This window comes from Lolium rigidum, chromosome 2 (assembly GCF_022539505.1).
Source record: "Lolium rigidum isolate FL_2022 chromosome 2, APGP_CSIRO_Lrig_0.1, whole genome shotgun sequence".
Lineage (NCBI taxonomy): Eukaryota > Viridiplantae > Streptophyta > Magnoliopsida > Poales > Poaceae > Lolium > Lolium rigidum.
Genome location: NC_061509.1, coordinates 43,650,814 through 43,669,740, shown reverse-complemented (window position 1 = coordinate 43,669,740; position 18,927 = coordinate 43,650,814). Strand labels below are relative to the sequence as shown.

The 18,927-nt window shown below is 44.0% G+C and overlaps 1 protein-coding gene across 1 annotated transcript; it reads left to right on the top strand.

The window, feature by feature from the left end:
- Window positions 1-10,113: 10,113 nt before the first annotated feature.
- On the top strand, window positions 10,114-11,559 carry LOC124686333 (UDP-glucose flavonoid 3-O-glucosyltransferase 7-like). Its single transcript, XM_047220299.1, has 2 exons — window positions 10,114-10,791; window positions 10,897-11,559. The coding sequence occupies exons 1-2, from the start codon at window positions 10,114-10,116 to the stop codon at window positions 11,557-11,559; spliced, it is 1,341 nt and encodes a 446-aa protein (XP_047076255.1).
- Window positions 11,560-18,927: the final 7,368 nt, after the last annotated feature.

Genomic DNA, 18,927 nt, shown 5'->3' with positions numbered 1-18,927 from the left:
ATCTGGTGTGGTTCGATTCCGTTCATGTGTGGATAATGTCCCGACAGGCTTCATTTTTGGTTTTGGGTTGCAGGAGCTGACGGTGCTGGTTGTGGCTTAGGCCTGTAATTGGCACGGACTGCGGCCGACACGCCCGCTTCCGCCGCCATGCCACCACTGAGCTGCATCAACACCTTCCTCCATGGCGTTGGGCGCCATGGACGGAGGAATCCACCACCGCCGCTGCTCCATCCCTCCTCTCCCCCACCCTCTCCTCCACATCTCTAGCCAGCAAGGGAGCGGCAGGCCTCCGGTGAGATCTGTCGGGAGCCGCATCCGTCCGTGGGGACTAGCTGGATGATGGCGAGGTCTGCAGGTCACCGCCGTCTTCCAATAAGAGCTCGCAGAAGGTATCCTTGGATCATTTACACTAGGGTTGGACGGTGGCCGGGTCCGCAAGTTGCCATGAATTCTTCGAAAAGTATGCAAGATATAGAATTCTTGTGTTCTCATGTCTCGTGTTGTAATGTCTCGTGTAGTTCACATGATTTGTAGGTTTGTTCATCTCGATATATTTTCTTCTTAATATGTTCTTAGGCCGGCTTCAGATTCTGTTGTTGTTAGTTGTTCACTTCGACGATCATACAGAGTTGTTTCTTTGGATTCAGGGGCCAAGGAGATCCCGTCCATCGTCGCCAAGAGAGTGCGCCGCGCCGGAGTGAAGTTTCTTGTCTATCTTGCAAGATCTATTAACTGACCTTTCCATAACACTATAGTATATACGATATGCTACAGATTAATAAGTGATGAAACCAATTCAGATGTATGGTTGATTCTTCTCCTATGATTTTCAAACATATATACAATTTGTCGTAACTGACCTACTGATCTCGGTGTCGTTTTTGAACCATCAAACAATGATAATTAAGTCGCCGCAAAATGAAAGAATCAATTTAACATGAGATTCTGGATTCTTCTTCTGTTAGCATGTATATCTTGGTTTAACAATACACTATGTCAGCCTGTCAATATTTAGAGTAGTACCATTTGGTTTCCCAGCTAACACGATGTTCTGGAACTGCACATACAAGCAAACAATTTGTTTTTTACTTCCAAACAAATTATTTCTACTCTTGCACAGTGCATGATTTACTTACAACGAATGATCTGGACTTGTTTGAATTTACCAATGATCTACTACCAGTTTCATTACCGGAACTGCACTTGTTTGAATTACTTAAATTTTCTCAATGAGCTGGAGTAGTTTTCATTACTGGAATCAAATAGTTAATTGCCGAAATATAGAGTGCCAAAGATAAATTGTTGCTGCATGTCTATTGTAATTCTCAGTTACTCCTTTATCAATACCATCAATGTTGTAAATTATTTCTTCAAAGTACCGGAAGCGTGTTCACTATACTTGGTTAGTTTCTCCTTTAACTGCTCACATTACATGCTGCTGTAGTTTTTTCACCTTTTTACTTCTAATGAAAAGCTCGGTTTCTATGATGCAATGCTATAATTAAATCAATCCTGCACCCTCCAGATTGAAAATTAATGCAGCAAGGAATTTCAGTTGTATCACTAAACTTGGTTAATAGATATTCTTGATAAATGTCGCACTTAATCAATGATGCCATACTCTGAGCACAATTTCGAGTTCATTAACCCTTCACTATTATCAAGAACTTTAGCATACGACAGGTCCCGGGTTCAGAGTTGCGAGTGTGACAATCTTGTTTTCTTTGCGAGAGGATAAGAACTAATGTTGCTGAAGGGCAGAGGAGTTGTGCTCGCTGATGGCAGGTGAGGTGTTGTTGCAGATCTTGAGGGAGATTTCCTCTCCGTCCTTGCTTCGGTAGAACAGCTGATTCGACTATTACGAGAAGATTTCATACTAGTACATGATCTGATTCGAGTTTCTTTGTGCGCCAAGGGTTTCGCTATGGCCGGCAAGGGCAACCTGGAGTGCCTTCGGAATTAGTAGTACTACGTGATCTGCAAGGTTAGCTTGCCATCTTGATTCGATTCGGTGTGCTTCAATTCATTGATGTGGGGATAACGTCCCGATGCGTTTCTGTTTGGTTTGTAGGAGCTGCCGGTGCTGATTGTGGATTGCCCGCTTGCCCAAGCAACATGTTGGAGTGGTGTAGTAGGTAGCTTCCATCGATTCCATCGAGTATTTGTATTTATTGTCGTTCTTTTTAATGGAAAATATGATGTGTTGCGGGAGTTGTTTTTGTGATTGGTGGGCCGGTATTGTGTTAATTGTCGATGGATATGGTATGCATATGGATATGATTTTTTTAGCATACGGTTGTTCTTTGATTTAGTCATCCCATGCTTACCTTTGCCATTTTTAGCATATGAATATAAATGTTTGAACTGCTTATCTAACCTGCTTAATGCATCTGTATGGCTACTTATTGCTAATAATTCGATCCCTTGGGTAAGGAATTAGATTAAAACATTTTATATTTATCATTATTTATCTATGGTGGAAGGACTGATAAGTATACAGAACAAGTGCTATACCTGTCTCCGATAGAAGCATTATAGAACATAAGGTCTTTGATAACGCATATTTAGTTGATGCACCTGTATGTGTTCCGAGATGGTGTCACTTATGTTTTGGTTATCTTTGATTTATTCTTGGAAATTCTTTGGACTTGTGTAGGAAGAGATGTGGTTTTTCATAGCTCTGTTGGTGACATCTTAGCAATTGATTTTGATCTGTATGTTCCGATTCTTATGATAGGTTTTTTTATTTAGGGAGAAATAGCTCTTATTTGTTGTGCTTCTAGTTTTGGTTGGGCAGAATAGCTTTGCTTTGTTCTGATTCTAATGATGGCATGAATAACAAGAGAACACTACCACATTTGATCTATTTTTCACTTTTGTTGTTGAGTTGTCAAGAAGATAGGCTACAGTATCCATGGTCATTTTTTTCCACTTTAGAGCTCTTTGTAGTCACTCTTGAATATTGCCCATTATCCTTATGGATCATGCTTATTTTTGAAGAATGTCGTGCTTTATTTGTTTCCTCGATAGGTTGTCCTTATGTTATATACAAATAACGGGACTGAACTTTTGTCTCTTGGCTGCAATGATGTGGAAATGGCAGTGCAGTGACAGTAATCCCAGTGGCAAGGTAGGCCGAAGACTTTTACTCATTTGGACTTCAGTTGGAATCCTTTTTTACTTACCTTCTGTATCATCCCTACTATCTCGTTAATCTACGGCAGTTTTGCCTCAAGGGCAGCCTGTAGCGTCTCCGGAAGGAGTAGCACGTGATCCGCAAGGTGAGTTGCCAATTTCCTGTTCGTTTATGTTTGGTGTGGTTCGGTTCCATTGATATTACAACGTCCATATGCGCCACGGTTGGGTTGCAGGAGCCATCCGTGCTGATTGTGGCTCTCCTGCTTGCCTAGTGACATGTTGTAGTGGCGTAGGTAGTTTACACTGCTTGGTTGCACCTGTATTTGTAAGATTTAGTGTCCCTTAGTTTGCTGGAAAATATTATGTGTTTCGGAGTGAGTATTGTGTTTCGGAGTGAGTTAGCTCCTCTGTTTTCTCATTGATTCAGTATAATGCATACATGATGCACACATGGTTTGTTGTGATCAGGAATAATTTTCTTCTTTCTTGTTCATATGTAATTCTCTTTGTTCAAATTATTGGAACCCTGTCATGTAATATTTGCTTGCTAAAGTTTGCTTCTTTTTCCCTGTTGTGTAAATGTTTACACTAATGTTTAGTGATTAGGTCCTGTTTTGGGAGAATAGCTCCATTATTTTACATTGCTCTAATTCTGGTTAAGAAAATACCATCGAACAAAATTTGGCTACTAAATGTAGTAGATTATACATATATTTATGTTTGATTCCAACATGAAAGAATGTTCTCAAAGACAATCCTGTTCTCACTTTTCTTTTATGCTTCCCAATGTGATCCCAGTTTGATCTAGTCTTTTCTTACTTGGTTCTTTTTATCGGGAATTAACATATGTTTATCTCTTGTGCGGTTGTGCTATTCCTGGGAGCTGTCACGGGCTGCCTGATCATCCTAGCCACGGATAGCTGTGTCGACTCCATGTTTTTGGTGAGTTTCTGTTTCTCCCTTCGCTGCTCTACATGGCCATGTATGCATGGTTACCTCCGCATCCTCAGATGCTATGCTGATGGTCATGAGCTATTTCTATTTGGGCAAACATACTTGCTCCTGTCTTTTATATGTCAAGAGGCCTGAAACCTCCATTTCTTATGTTTTTTGGGTTCTTCCGCTGATAGATGCTACGTGATGTAGCGATGTGGTGTTTCATTTCCTGTTTTGGTGCAAGTGTTGTGAACGACTTTGCTCCTAGTGACGTCCTGGAAGTTTCAGGTTGCTGCAATGTCGTTCCTGAACATAGTTTGGTATCTAGTTTTATGTGTTGTGTAGCGCTTTTTCAGGTTAAGATCAGTCTGCTCTAGCAAGTTGTCCATTTTTTGGGCGAAATTTGATGCAGTAGTAGAGAGTTTCCTTTGAATTTAGTGAGTGTAATTGAGCTGCAATGGTTCAACCATTTAACTCTACTTATGTGAATATTTGGTGTGATCTATTCATTCATTCAAATTTATCGGTTGCCCTCTTATGTTGGTTACAAATTTATATCCTTTGACAAAATTCTATCTTTTGAATTGCCGAATACTAGTAGCACTCGCATTTGTAGGCAGCAGTAGCACTACATGTACCAATTTGTACGTATTACTATTACTATGACAAGATAGTAATTCCGCTAGTCAAGTCTTGTTTCAACATCTTATTGTTTTTCTTTCTTTCCTGGAAGTTAACTTGTGTCTTTTCTCAGGTGATTCTTGGTAACTATTTGGCTTCAAGAATACCAAGTGGCGGAACTATTCAAATGGCCTCTTTTTTACGCCGAGGTTTAGGTAAGATGTCAGGTTTCTCTTCTTTTTCCTCTGTGAGCTTTGTGATATTGTGGCTATGTTGGCATGTAGGACTGGTTGTTAGAAGTTCTTAATTCTATTCCATTCTTTTTGTTCAGATTATTTGAAACTGGTCATGTGAAGTTGGTACAGATGTTTGACACTTTGCATTACGTATTGCTCTAATCTTAGATGGTCATAGAGATTAATTAGCCACATGTAGATGTGGACTGAGTCTGTGATGAACTAATTCATCCGAAGATGTATTTGATAAGGGTTGTATTGGTATTGGAGGCTTGCATGGGTTCTTTGGTCAGAGTGTTAATTGCATGCACATCTTGCTCTCGTTCATGTAACACTCTTATGTTTTACTTTTGTATTGTTCAAATGGGTGCGCAGATTCTAAATCTAAAGAATTGTTTACTATATGCAAAACATACTACTGTTGTAGTTTATCGGGGTAAAACTTAATGTTGTGTTGTTCAGCTAATATATCTTTGTTGCTATTGATTTTGTTTAAAGCTCTGATGTTTTTGTGTGGTGACTCGACTTCCACTGCAAATTTACAATGGCTATGCAGACTAGATTACCAAGTTACTAGATGTTTCATGTGAGCTTTCTGGAGTTGATGATAGATCGTTGAATCACAGTTCCTCTGCAGAATATTGTATCAGTTAATCAAAGCATATAGGATTTTCAGGAGTGAAGGTAATGCCATGCTTGGACTTTGAGGGGATGTTTTTTTTATCTATTTACATATAACAATGGTTCTGATATCAAGTCAGTGCAGGTGGTGATACCTGCTGGGAATGTTTTGGTCAAAGACCCCGAGTAGAAACGGGCTCTAATCTTTTGATCACAGGTGGTCCTCTCTTACCAAATGATTGCCACTTAACTAGTGCAGTGCTTACTGTATTAATTAGATCAACAGCAAGGTAGCACTTGATGACAAGACTGTATCTTGATGTGTTGTTTTCTTTTGCATCACAGTTTTGATTGACAGTGACATCACTTGCTGTCAATTTGTTTCTTTTTATGGAGTCCTGAAAATTGTATGCACATCTATGTCACTATGTATCTTCTTGCTAGTTACAGTATATGTTGGTGTTTATTTTCCCGATAACTTGAAAACTATGGTGCAGTTGTAAATCCATATACATAGGTGACTGCCTTTTCGAGGAAACAAAGGTGCTATCATGTTGGTAGATAGATGAATGTCTGTTGTCATGCGTGTCTAGTTGAAGTCTTCCTCTTAAATCTATTTATTTCTTTGCGTAATATGCTTTATTAAAGCCGACGCTGATGTTTTGTTCATGCTTGGAGGATAAATAACAAGGCATCGGCTGGAGTGTTGAGCCCGATGCATCACTCGACAAGGAAGAACACGGGGACAAGGAGATGTCGCCATCAGGACCTAGCCTCCTTGAATATTATCTCCGTGATGTATATAGTTGCAAAGGATGTGTTTTGCTGTAATATTCGCTGTACCAGGTTGCATGAGTTGTGTTGTATGCGCCTTTAGTTTTTTTTTTTTTGCTTTGTGATGTGAATGTCCCTAAAAGATGGAAGGTCTTGGCAAATTTTCTTGCTGATATATATTCGTTTTTATTGTTGATTGTTTGATATGTGACCTGAATGCTTGAGAAATCATAAAGGTGTTGGCAAATTTTCGATTTTTTTTGTGTAGTTATCTATAGCAAGTATTGAGGAATGTTGATTTGGAGCTGAGCTTGTATATGCATGTATATTAGACTTGCAATGCGTGCCAAGGGGATGTTAGGAAAAACTGGCCTAACTGGCCTGATCGATGACACACCCATATATCTACAAGAAGCCTTGCTAATAAATTACTAGCTTTAGGTATTAAACAAAACTACTGATCTTTGCAAACAAGTAGAAATAAGTAAATTTTAACAAGTGCTAGATAGGAAGCAGTATCAATCTAGTTAGCTACCTTCGACCCGGAAATAGTCAAGCGAGCTGAAGCCTTGTGTTTGTTGGTGTGAATAGCTGTTGTCTTGATCTATGTGGGCAATGATCTGTAGCAAAGCTTGCCGTTGTAAAATCTTGATGATAGTTTCTCAATTTTAATCTCCTTGCACAACATCAACATTGGTACTGCTATCGCGCCTTAATGAATCCTTGGACCTAACCTGATCGATTTACAGTGTAAAGCTGATCCTATCGCTCGGTTGTTTCTTGGACCAAGCAGGCTTTTTTCTTGGACCAAGCAAGACTTAATATATTGGGTACTTCTGTTTTCTTGTAGGAAAGTCTTGAAACCACACAAGCAGATATGAAATTTTTCAGAGATGATTAGATCGGTCAAAAATCGGGTTCACATGCAGATGCACGTTTAAGTCGGCTACTTTTGTAATCGCATGCCGGACACGAGCCAACTTTTCTGGTGTTGTAGAGTGACGTGGTCCTATAAGTTCCCGCGTGTACTAAAGGTTGTTGATGAACACAATACTAGTGTCGCCGGAGGTCGGAGTTTGGAGTTGATGGAAGACGAGTACTAGCGCATCCGTCACCACTGATGGCTTTCTCCAACAAGCGGAGTGCGAGCCAGATAAAGAAGGGCTTTCCTTGTTTGAATTGCTGAACAAAGACAATGGTAAGGAGGATATGAGACTTCTATGTAATCCGCGGGTTCATTTTCGCTGTCCAGAACCAAAGGAGGCCGTTGGTGAGTCCATCCCCGAGCCATGTTCCCAATTTAGCACGAGGCTAACAGCAGTAGTATGGACCCCTTACTAGTCCAGTGAGGCTCCAACGACACAACAATGCCGAGGTGGCGAGCAGTTCAGTTCGTGAGAGTGCCCACGCAGCGACGGCTATCAGCGGGGGACTCAGAAGGGCCAGCGGGGCATACGCAGTTGCATAAGCAAGCCGAGCCGAGTCACCAAAATCTGGCTAGCGTTGAACAATTTATCAATCTGTGTGTCCTGTACTTCCGTGTTGAACAAATTGTGAAACTTCACGTTTTCTCCATTAGATTTATTATATTTGTTGACTTTTAATACCCATTATCAACAATCGGCCATTGATGGAAGACACTACTAGCTCTCGCTTTCTTCATCGCCGATGATTTTCATCATGGCCTGGTTTTATAGATGGAGGAAGGTCTGCGATTCCGAGCGGGAAACAGATGGATCTTGGGATGAGCGCCGGGATGAATGGCAGACATGGTTACATCACGGATTGGTGACGTGAAGTGTGGAGCGGAGATCTCGCATATTATTAAGCAAACAATTTGAGACACGGTTTAAAGGAGGGGATTGGATGGCATGCGAATGCGAATGCGACCGGACGGATAGTTAATGACCTGCCTTCCGTGGGTTACATACAACAAGTAGTAGGCGGTAATTTTGCCGGCTTGACCGTGCGCGCGAGGCAACATGGTAGGTAGTAGGATGGATCGACACGGTTGCAGCAATACCTGTTTTAGGATGCCTTTTGAGCAACACATGGCGCTCAATGGGTGAAATTTGGGCTGTACAATATTCAGAACAGTTTTAGTGGAATTACAAGACTATCTGTTTGACGATATTGCTATCCCTGCAACTACAGGCCTGCCATAATGTTAAGTTGCGATAAAAACTCTAGACCCTGAATTGCCTAAAAGTTTTGGCTAGAATCAATTGGCTTAATCTTGGAACTACTTGGACCCGATTTAGGGAGATAAATAGGGAGAGAAATAGAAAGGGGACTCCACATCGCCGTCCGGCCACACGTAGTTTTCTCTCCGGCGGAATCGTGGCCTGCCGTCCCGTCCCGTCGCCAAGTGCAAGGAGGAGATGCAGAGGACGAGGCCGAACGAGACGACGGAGGAGGGTGATCTCCAGCAGTACTAGTTTGTCAACGTCAGGCCATGTTGCGTCGAGCTAGCAGGTACGTGCATAGAGGAGATGTTTGGATCCCTATTTGTTTTTTTTTTCCGATGGAAAGATCTGTTTACTTTCTTGACGGTGATGTTTCGATTTCCCAATCTGTTTTTTTTCTTGTTCTTTTGTTGGCGGTGAGAAGCAGCTACATAGCAGCAGCAGGCAACAAAAACAAAACTTTGAACCTTTTGCAAGTTTGTACAGATTGACGGTAAAACTTTTTGCAAAATCTTAGGGATGTCTATCAGCGCCGACCGGTTTCTCCATCAGCTATGCGAATGTGCGAGCTGGAGAAAGAACAGATTTCTCCTTGCTTTAGCGAGACAGGTCGGGAAGGAAATAGAAAGGGGACGCCGGAGATTTCTTTATGGAATGGATTGGTCACGGAAGGATATCGCGGTCCGGAGCATGGTGGGCTCCCCTCCCCTCCCGTCCCGTCGCCAAAGTCCAAAGTCATAAGTCACGGCACGCGCTGCCGCCCGCGGCGGCAACCATGGCCTTCTTTTATAGATTGAGGAAGGAAGGTCCGTGTTTGTTTTTCCGAGCGGGAAACAGATGGATTTTGCGGTTGTTGCGAACTGAACCGCGCGGGGTGGACGGCAGAGAAGGGTAGCTGCACGGATCGGTGACGTGGACTGGAGCCAGCGGAGATGTCGCAGATAGATTAATTAAGCAATCAATCGCCATGAGACGCGCGCGCGTGGTTTGGAGGAGCGGATTATTAGTAGATGGCATGCCTGTGATTGTTGGCCGCGGCAGCGCAGGATTTCCGCATCTTTGGTCGGCCGCATTGTACGCAGCAGGCGCGCAATGTATTTTTGGTCGCCCGCGAGGATTAGCATGCATTGCCATAGTACGCGAAGAAGCATTGACGTATTTTTGGTTTGATTTGCGCAGGACGCAGCATGGCGTTGCGCGGCGCGTAGTAGCGACGATTAGCGGCTCGGGATGTTTCCTTGGTTCCGATGAATTAACGCCCGCGTATCAGAGCCTTTGCGTTCGGGTCCATGTGCGACGTTGGCGCGTGAGCCGAGCCGAGCTGGCGAAGCAGCAATCCCGCGCCGATCCTCCAATGCGCGCGGGGACTTGGACCGATGGGGGTTGTCCAGCTCGCCTCCCAGCCCGCCTGTGAGCTTGGTCCCTCCTCCCTTTTCCCCCTTACCCGTTCACCCCACATGTCCCGGTCAGATCATGCCTCGTCCAGTTTCTACCATACACGAAAAAGCGAAAACAAAACTGCCACCAAATTACAACCAACTAGAGCGCCCAAACGACAAGAGCGAGCGAGCTGCCTACCGGCAACACCCAGCGCGCCATCCATGGCTACGCAGCATGAGCGGCAGCGGCAGCAACCGCTGCACATCCTCTTCTTCCCTTTCTTCGCGCCCGGGCACCTCCTTCCGGCCGCCGACGTGGCCGCCGTTTTCGCCGCCCGCGGCGCGAGGTGCACCATCCTCACCACGCCCGTCAACGCCGGCATCATCCGCCCGGCCGTCGACCGTGCCAACGACGGCGGCTCCGGAACAGTCGATATCGCCCTGATGCCGTTCCCCGACGTGGGGCTCCCGCCGGGCGTCGAGAACTACATGGCCCTTACCACGCTCCAGGTAGACTGCCGCGCCAAGTTCATGCGAGCCGTGCAGCTGGTCCGCGAGCCATTCAGCCGGTTCCTGGCCAACAACCGCCCCGTCGACGTCGTCGTGTCCGACAGCTTCTTCAGCTGGTCCGCGGACGCCGCCGCGGAGCACGGCGTTCCGCGGCTCGTGTTCACCGGTACCAGTGTGTTCGCGCGGTCCTGCAACGAGAGCATGCTGCGCAGCAACCCGTTCGAGACGACGACGGCAAATGAGGGCGATCCTGAAACTCTCGTTTCGCTGCCCGGGCTGCCGCACCGCGTCGAGCTGCGCCGGAGCCAGGTGATGGACCCCGGGAAGCAGCCGGGGGCGTGGGCGTTCTACCAGAGCAACAACGCCGCCGACCAGAGGAGCTTCGGCGAGGTCTTCAACAGCTTCCACGACCTGGAGCCGGACTACGTGGAGCACTTCCAAACAACGCTCGGCCGCAACGCGTTTCTCGTGGGGCCGGTCGCCCTGGCCACCAAGGACATGGCTGGGAGCGGCGCCAACATCAACGCCGACGTTGACAAGGACTGCTGTCTGCGGTGGCTAGACACGAAGCCGGCCGGCTCAGTGGTGTACGTCTCCTTCGGCACGGCAACACGTTTCTCGCCGGCGGAGCTGCGCGAGATATCCCGCGGCCTCGACCTCTCCGGCAACAACTTCGTGTGGGCTATCAGTGCCGGCGAAAGCACCGAGTGGATGCCTGAAGGCTTTGCCGAGCTGACGGCAAACGTCGGCGACAGCCGCGGCTTCATCATCCGGGGCTGGGCGCCGCAGACGCTCATCCTGAACCACCCCGCCCTCGGCGGGTTCATGACGCACTGCGGCTGGAACTCTGTGTTGGAGGCCGTGAGCGCCGGCGTGCCGATGGTGACATGGCCACGGTACGCCGACCAGTTCTACAACGAGAAGCTCGTCGTGGAGGTGCTCAAGGTTGGCGTCAGCGTCGGCGCTAGGGACTACTACGCCTCGGCCATGGAGAACCATGAGGTGATCGGCGGCGAGGTGATCGCTGAATCCATCATGGCACTCATGGGAAACAACGAGCAGGGCGACGCTATACAGAAGAAGACTCGGGAGCTCGGTGGATGGCTAGGAGCGCGGTCCAGAAGGGCGGGTCTTCATACAGCGTTGTCGGACGGCTGATGGAGGAGCTGAGATGGCCCGCCGGCGGTGCTCCGTCGACTTCCGGGCAGCAGGTGGAGTTTGATCCGTCGGTTGGCATTTTTGTCGTTGCAAAGTGGCATGTTTAAACCGCCAGCGTTCTTCGTTACAGTACCTAAGACGTCGCGGGCGATGTAGCTGTACCACCGGGGCATCCCCAAGCTTAGACCTTTCACTCTTCTCGATCACATTATATCACCCTCTTCTATTGACCCTTGAAAACTTCCTTCACACCAAACTTCAAGCAAACTCATTAGAGGGTTAGTGCATAAAAATTCACATGTTCAGAGGTGACACAATCATTCTTAACACTTCTGGACATTGCACAAAGCTTCTGAAAGTTAATGGAACAAAGAAACTCATTCAACTTAACAAAAGCGGCAATGCGAAATAAAAGGCAGAATCTGTCAAAAACAGAACAGTCCGTAAAGACGAATTTAAAGATGGCACCAGACTTGCTCAAATGGAAAAACTCAAAACTAATGAAAGTTGCGTACATATCTGAGGATCACGCTCGTAAATTGGCAGATTTTTTCGAATTTTCTACAGGGAACTGTGCCCAGATTCGTGACAGACAGCAATGCTGTTTCTGCGCAGCGATCCCAAATATAACATCAACTTTGACATAGAAACTTTACTTGGCACAAAAACATGATAAGGAGAGGTTGCTACAGTAGTAAACAACTTCCAAGACACAAATATAAAACAAAGTACTGTAGCAAAATAACACATGGGTTATCTCCCAAGAAGTTCTTTCTTTATAGCCATTAAGATGGGCTCAGCAATTTTGGTGATGCACCCGCAAGAAATAGTATTTGAAGCAAAAGAGAGCTTCAAGAGGCAATTCAAAACACATTTGAGCCTAACATGCTTCCTATGCAAAAGAATCTTATACACAAATGAATTCATGAAGAGCAAAGTGGCAAGCATAAGAGGATAAAACACGAGTAACTTAAAGATTCTCAACATAAAGAGGGGAAACTTAATATTATTAAGATGCATATAACCATATTTCCCTCTCTCATAATAACTTTCAGTAGCATCATTGATGAAATCCACAATATACCCATCACTTAAAACATTCTTATCATGGTTCATATGCATAGAAGTATCATTAATTTTGGCATAAGAAGAGTTATTCTCATTAATAGTAATTGGAGCAAGATTATTATCAAGAATTTGAACATGGTAAACAAGTTGCATATTAAAAGAATTGTTTTTGGCAAGCCCATCATAACTATGACAAGTTTCATAAGGATAATTGTAACATGTGTCATATACATCTCTATAGCAATTATCTAAACCTGAATATGTAATGTCATCATTTTCACTAAAAGTAGATGTCTCAAATACAGGATCTTCAAGCACAACATCCCCAAGCTTAGAGCTTTCAATATCATCGTTTAAGGGGACATGAATAATGCTATCATCATTAATTTCATAATCAGTACCAAAGAGATTTTCAATATCAAAGGCAGCGTGCTCATCCAAATCATGATCACTAATATGGGTAAAGGGTATAGGAAGATCATCGTACTCAGATTCATTATCATAATAATCATTAGGAGCAACATACTTACGGTTACCTAGCGTTATCTCATTCACGCGGGGATACACCGTTACCTCTTTCTTTTTATTCTCCTTCTTCTTCTTCTTCTTCTTCTTCGTTCCCTTCTTCTTCTTCTTCTCCTTCTCCTCGTTCCCCTCTTTAGGAGGAAGAGGCTTGAATGGTGGCTTGTCCGCATAACCTGATTTACTTTTAGAAACAATAGAAGAAACTTGGGAGGATTCCTCCTTTTCATTAATTAGTTGAAAACACACAGCGGTCCTATCATATTTTGGCAAGGTGTCATCTTCTAAAATATTTTGTATGTAAGTATTTGTATGGCTATTATCAATGCAATAAGAAAGACAACCATGCAGGACATCATCAATATCAAGATCGTTAATATTTAACAAAGAAATTTTTCTTGATAACTCTTCACACTTCAAAAATAAGGTAAGTTCATCGTGCTGATTAGGAATAATTTCATCATCACAATACAAATTTGCAGCACTCATGGGGTTTGAATTATCATTGGAGGAACATTGAAAATTAAAATGACCAACTCTATGGCAAAGTTCACAAATAAAAGGATAGAGGGCACACACTTTTTCTCCAAGATCATCTAGAGCTCTAGACCACTTTCTAGTTTTTTCATTTCTGTGATGGATACAATATTCATCTTCTATTTGATTAATTCCACAAGGTCTATGTATTCCACAAAAATTAACATGCTTATAGGAAATAGCATTCTTAGGAGTTTGAGCATGCTTATTGCAATCATTAACAACAATGTCATTCTTCATGCAAGCCTCTTTAAAAGGTTCATGATACTTATCAAAATTCTTTTTAGGCAATTCTAAATGAGAAGCAAAGGCTTTATAAAGATTTGCAGCAACTTGAGAGTCAAGACCATAAGTAGCACTCATATTTCGAAATTTATCGGTATTCATAAAAGTTTCAATGCATTCATAATCATAATTTATACCTGACTCTTTACCTTTGTCGTTCTCCCAATCTTCAGCGTTCTCCTTAATCCGATCAAGAAGGTCCCTTTTAAACTCTTCTTTATTGCTCGTGAATGATCCAGAACAAGTAGTATCCAGCAAGGTCTTATCTTGAAAAGAAAGTCTTGCATAGAAATTATCAATGATGATATTACCTGGAAGCTCATGATTGGGGCATTTGAGCATTAAAGTCTTCAATCTCTCCCATGCTTGGGCAATACTCTCTCCATCATGAGGCCAAAAATTATATATATGGTTTCGATCTTTGTGAATTTCACTTGGAGGATAGAACTTGGAATAAAATAGAGGCACAATATCCTTCCAATCAAGAGAGTGCCCGTCCTTCAATAGTTTATACCAATGCGCCGCTTCACCAGATAGCGATATAAAGAATAGTTTCTTCTTCACTTCATCCATAGAAATACCTGCGCACTTGAATAACCCGCATAATTCATGCAAAAACAGTAAATGATTACTAGGATGGACAGTTCCATCCCCTTCATAGCGGTTATCCATAACACGTTCAATAATTTTCATAGGTATTTTATACGGAATATTTTCAGCAGGTGGATTTAAAATATCAGAAGCATCATTAGAGTTATCGCATATGGGAGATAAAGCATTATCAGAGCAAAATATTTCTTCCAAAGCGGAGGAGCTAAAAAGATTATTTTTATGTAAACTAGCTTCCCCAAGCTTAGACTTCTTCATAGCATTAGCAGTAATTGCATTCATACTAATAACATTGCTACTATCATGTAAATAAGGTTCCATAGGTTTTTTAATTTTCGCATCAAACCATCCATGTCTTAAATCAGGAAATAGAATAAGAAGCTCACTAATTTTTTTGTTGTTTTCCATTATGCCTAACTAGTGAAAAATAAAAACAAGAAACAAAAAGATGTAATTGCAGAGTCTAAAGGAAATAGCTTCGAGCACACACACAATGGCGCCAGAAAAGTACTGTTACCTGGAACCGGAGTATGAGTGCCTTTTACCTTTCCTCCCCGGCAACGGCGCCAGAAAAGTGCTTGATGTCTACGTTCCCCCTCCTTTCCTGTAGACAGTGTTGGGCCTCCAAGTGCAGAGGTTTGTAGAACAGCAGCAAGTTTCCCTTAAGTGGATCACCCAAGGTTTATCGAACTCAGGGAGGAAGAGGTCAAAGATATCCCTCTCAAGCAACCCTGTAATCACAAAGCAAGAAGTCTCTTGTGTCCCCAACACACCAAATACACTTGTCGGGTGTATAGGTGCACTAGTTCGGCGAAGAGATAGTGAAATACAAGTAATATGGATGTATATGAGTGGTAATAGCAATCTGAATAAAATATGGCAGCGAGTAAACATGCAGCAAAACGAGTAAACAAACGGAGATTCGATGCTTGGAAACAAGGCCTAGGGATCCTGCTTTCACTAGTGGACACTCTCAACAATGATCACATAATAGGACTACTCTACACTCTTTTGTTGGATGATGAACGCATTGCGTAGGATTACACGAACCCTCAATGCCGGAGTTAACAAGCTCCACAATGCAATGTTCATATTTAAATAACCTTAGAGTGCAAGATAGATCAACATAATTACACCAAGAACTAACATAGCATGCACACTATCACCATCATGCATATGTAGGAGGAATAATACACATCAATACCATCATAGCAATAATTAACTTCATAATCTACAAGAGATCATAATCATAGCCTACGCCAAGTACTCACACGGTGCACACACTATCACCATTACACACGTGGAGGAGGAATAGAGTACTTTAATAACATCACTAGAGTAGCACATAGACGATATTCAACTAGATCACATAAAGAGAGAGATGAACCACATAGCTACAGCGGAGCCCTCAGCCCAGGGGGTGAATTACTCCCTCCTCATCATGGAGGCAGCGATGGCGGTGAAGATGGCGGTGGAGACGGCGGTGGAGACGACTCCGGGGGCAATTCCCCGTCCGGCAGGGTGCCGGAACAGAGAGTTCTGTCCCCCGAATCTTGATTTCGCGATGGCGGCGGCTCTGGAAGGTTTTTCTCCGTATCGTGGTCTCTGGCGGTGTTTTTAGGTCAGGGAGGCTTAAATAGGCGCCGAGAGGGAGTCGGAGGGGCCACGGGGTGCCCAGACCATAGGGGGGCGCGCCCCCCTGGCCCGCGCCGGGGTGTGGTGTGGGGCCCCCCTGGCTCCCCTCTCATCCCCCTCCGGTGCTCTGGAAGCTTCCGGGAAAAATAGGAACTTGGGCGGTGATTTCGTCCAATTCCGAGAATATTTCGTTACTAGGATTTCTGAAACCAAAAACAGCAGAAAACAGGAACTGGCACTTCGGCATCTTGTTAATAGGTTAGTTCCAGAAAATGCACGAATACGACATGTAATGTGTATAAAACATGTAGATATCATCAATAAAGTAGCATGGAACATAAGAAATTATCGATACGTTGGAGACGTATCAAGTAGCACGTAGCAAAATACCTTGGACCTCTCGAGTTGCACAAGACTTGATTTGTAAGTGGGGCCATGTGCATGCATGTGCACCAGATCGGTCCATCACTCTAGCCAATCCATTCCTACTGCAATGACCAATGTTCAATGGATCCTAATTGGTGTGTAGCTTGCACACGCCAAGGAGAAGCTTCATCGAGCGTCGCATGCACGCTGGTCTCATCCAGCGGCCTTGGAAAGACCAATAACTAGGACGCGAGCTTGAGACTAGCTGGCTGACACATTGAGCTTTCCAAGAGTCCCACGACCTTTTTTTGAGAGCAACCATGTATCTCATTAATCGAAAAACAAGTTACATGAAGCAACACACGTGGAAACTAAAAGACAATCCGAGATAAAATGATTATCTAGAATTTGCGGATAAAAGCCTTAAGGAATCACATATGATGATATGTGCTTAGCGTAGGAATATTGCAAGGATTAACAACATCCTATTTTTTTTACGTGATTAACAACATCCTCAATGGGCTAGCAGATGAATCAGGTCTTGTGGATGGAAACAGATTGGGAAGAACATCTATCTTGGCTAAGAAACACCACCCTCGGGAAAGAAGCCTCGGCCGTGTTTTGCCCTGCGTAAACTCAGGTGGTTGTGGATAATGGGGGGTGGGGCTTGGAGGAGGTGGGTGAATGGTGGTGATATCTTGGTCGCCTCCGGTGTCGTCTAACCCTGACCATTAGAGCTTCTAGCGTTTGTGTAGGTGGAGTACTAGGTGAATTCATATTTTTTTGATTAGGTCAGATGCATTATTCCTACAAGGAGTACATGCAAGCTAGTACATACTATATACTACTAGGTGCATGCATGGATTAGTCGACACCATCCCCTGCTTAAGGAATCGACATATGATGATATGTATGTAGCGTAGGAATAATGCATGGATTAACAACCTCGTGGACTGGCGAGCAGATGAATCAAATTTTGTGGCTGGAAACAAAATTAGCAACTTACTTTGGTCTCAGGCCTCTGTTTTTCAAAGTAGCGAGCCAAAATAATTGAGGGTTCGGGGCGGAGCGGGATCAATTATTGGCCTAAACAGAATTTTCGGGATGATTGGTCGTTCGAGATGCAGCGATTCATCAGCAAATAATCCGCCTTCTTGAGAATCTTCTCCATAATTTTAGGTAGTTATTATTGCTGGGAGTGCGTTAATGTCGTACCATAATCACCGTGGGCCCTTTGCATGGATCAAGCCCCCAAGGAAAGTGCCAAAGCACAGCCCGAGAAATTAGCGCGTGCATTGCTAGTCGGGACTAATTAATCATGCCATTAATAAGTTGGGACGCTTCGCATGGCCTCGTTGCAACCAATCACAATACTGGATTTGCCTCACCCGGATTGGCGATCTCAACCGTCCAGGATGATCCAGCGTTTAGATATATATCCCAAAACACAACGCCTGCCTGCCAACCAAGAAACACCAGTCATTAATAAGTTGAGAGACCTCGCCGTCGTCACCGCCCGTGTTTCGCCATCCGTGACCTTCTGCGGCGGCGGAGAATGGAGGTGGGGGACTGGGAGAGGGAGGGCGAGTGGTGGTGGGGTTTTGGTCGCCTCCCGTGTCGCCTAAACCTAAACATTAGAGCTTCTAGAGTTTGTGTAGCTGGAGTACTTGGTGAATTCATATGCTTGTGATTAGGTCATCGGCATTGTTCCTACAAGAAAGGAGTACGTGCAAGCTACTACATAGCTACAAGACTACTACTACGTACGTGCAAGCATGGATTAGACGACAAAGCCCCATGATTAAGGAATCACATGTAGCGTAGGAAAATTGCATGGATTAACAACATTCTTTTTTACGTGATTAACAACATCCTTGACTGGCCAGAAGATGAATGAAGTCTTGTGGCTGGAAACATAATTCGTGAATTACTTTCGTCGCACACCTCTGTTTTTTCAAAGTATAGCTAGGCAAAATAATTGAGAGTTCAGGCGGAGCGGGATCATTTTTGGGCTAAACAGAATTTCCGGGATGATTAGGTATAATAATTAATGTTGGTTTCTCGTTCGAGCTGCAGAGATTCGATTCAGCAAATAATCCGCCTTCTTGAGAATCTTCCCCATAATTTTAGCTACAGTAGCTATTATTGCTGGGAGGCAAAAGCAGTAGTCAATGGCGTACCATAATCACCGTGAATCCTTTTGCATGGATTAAGGCCCCAACAAAACTGCCAAAACACAGCCCGAGAAATCAGCGCGTGCATTGCTAGTCGGGACTAATTAATCATGAAATTAATAATTGCTAATTCAGTAAGTTGGGACGCTTCGCATGGGCTCGCTGCAGCCAA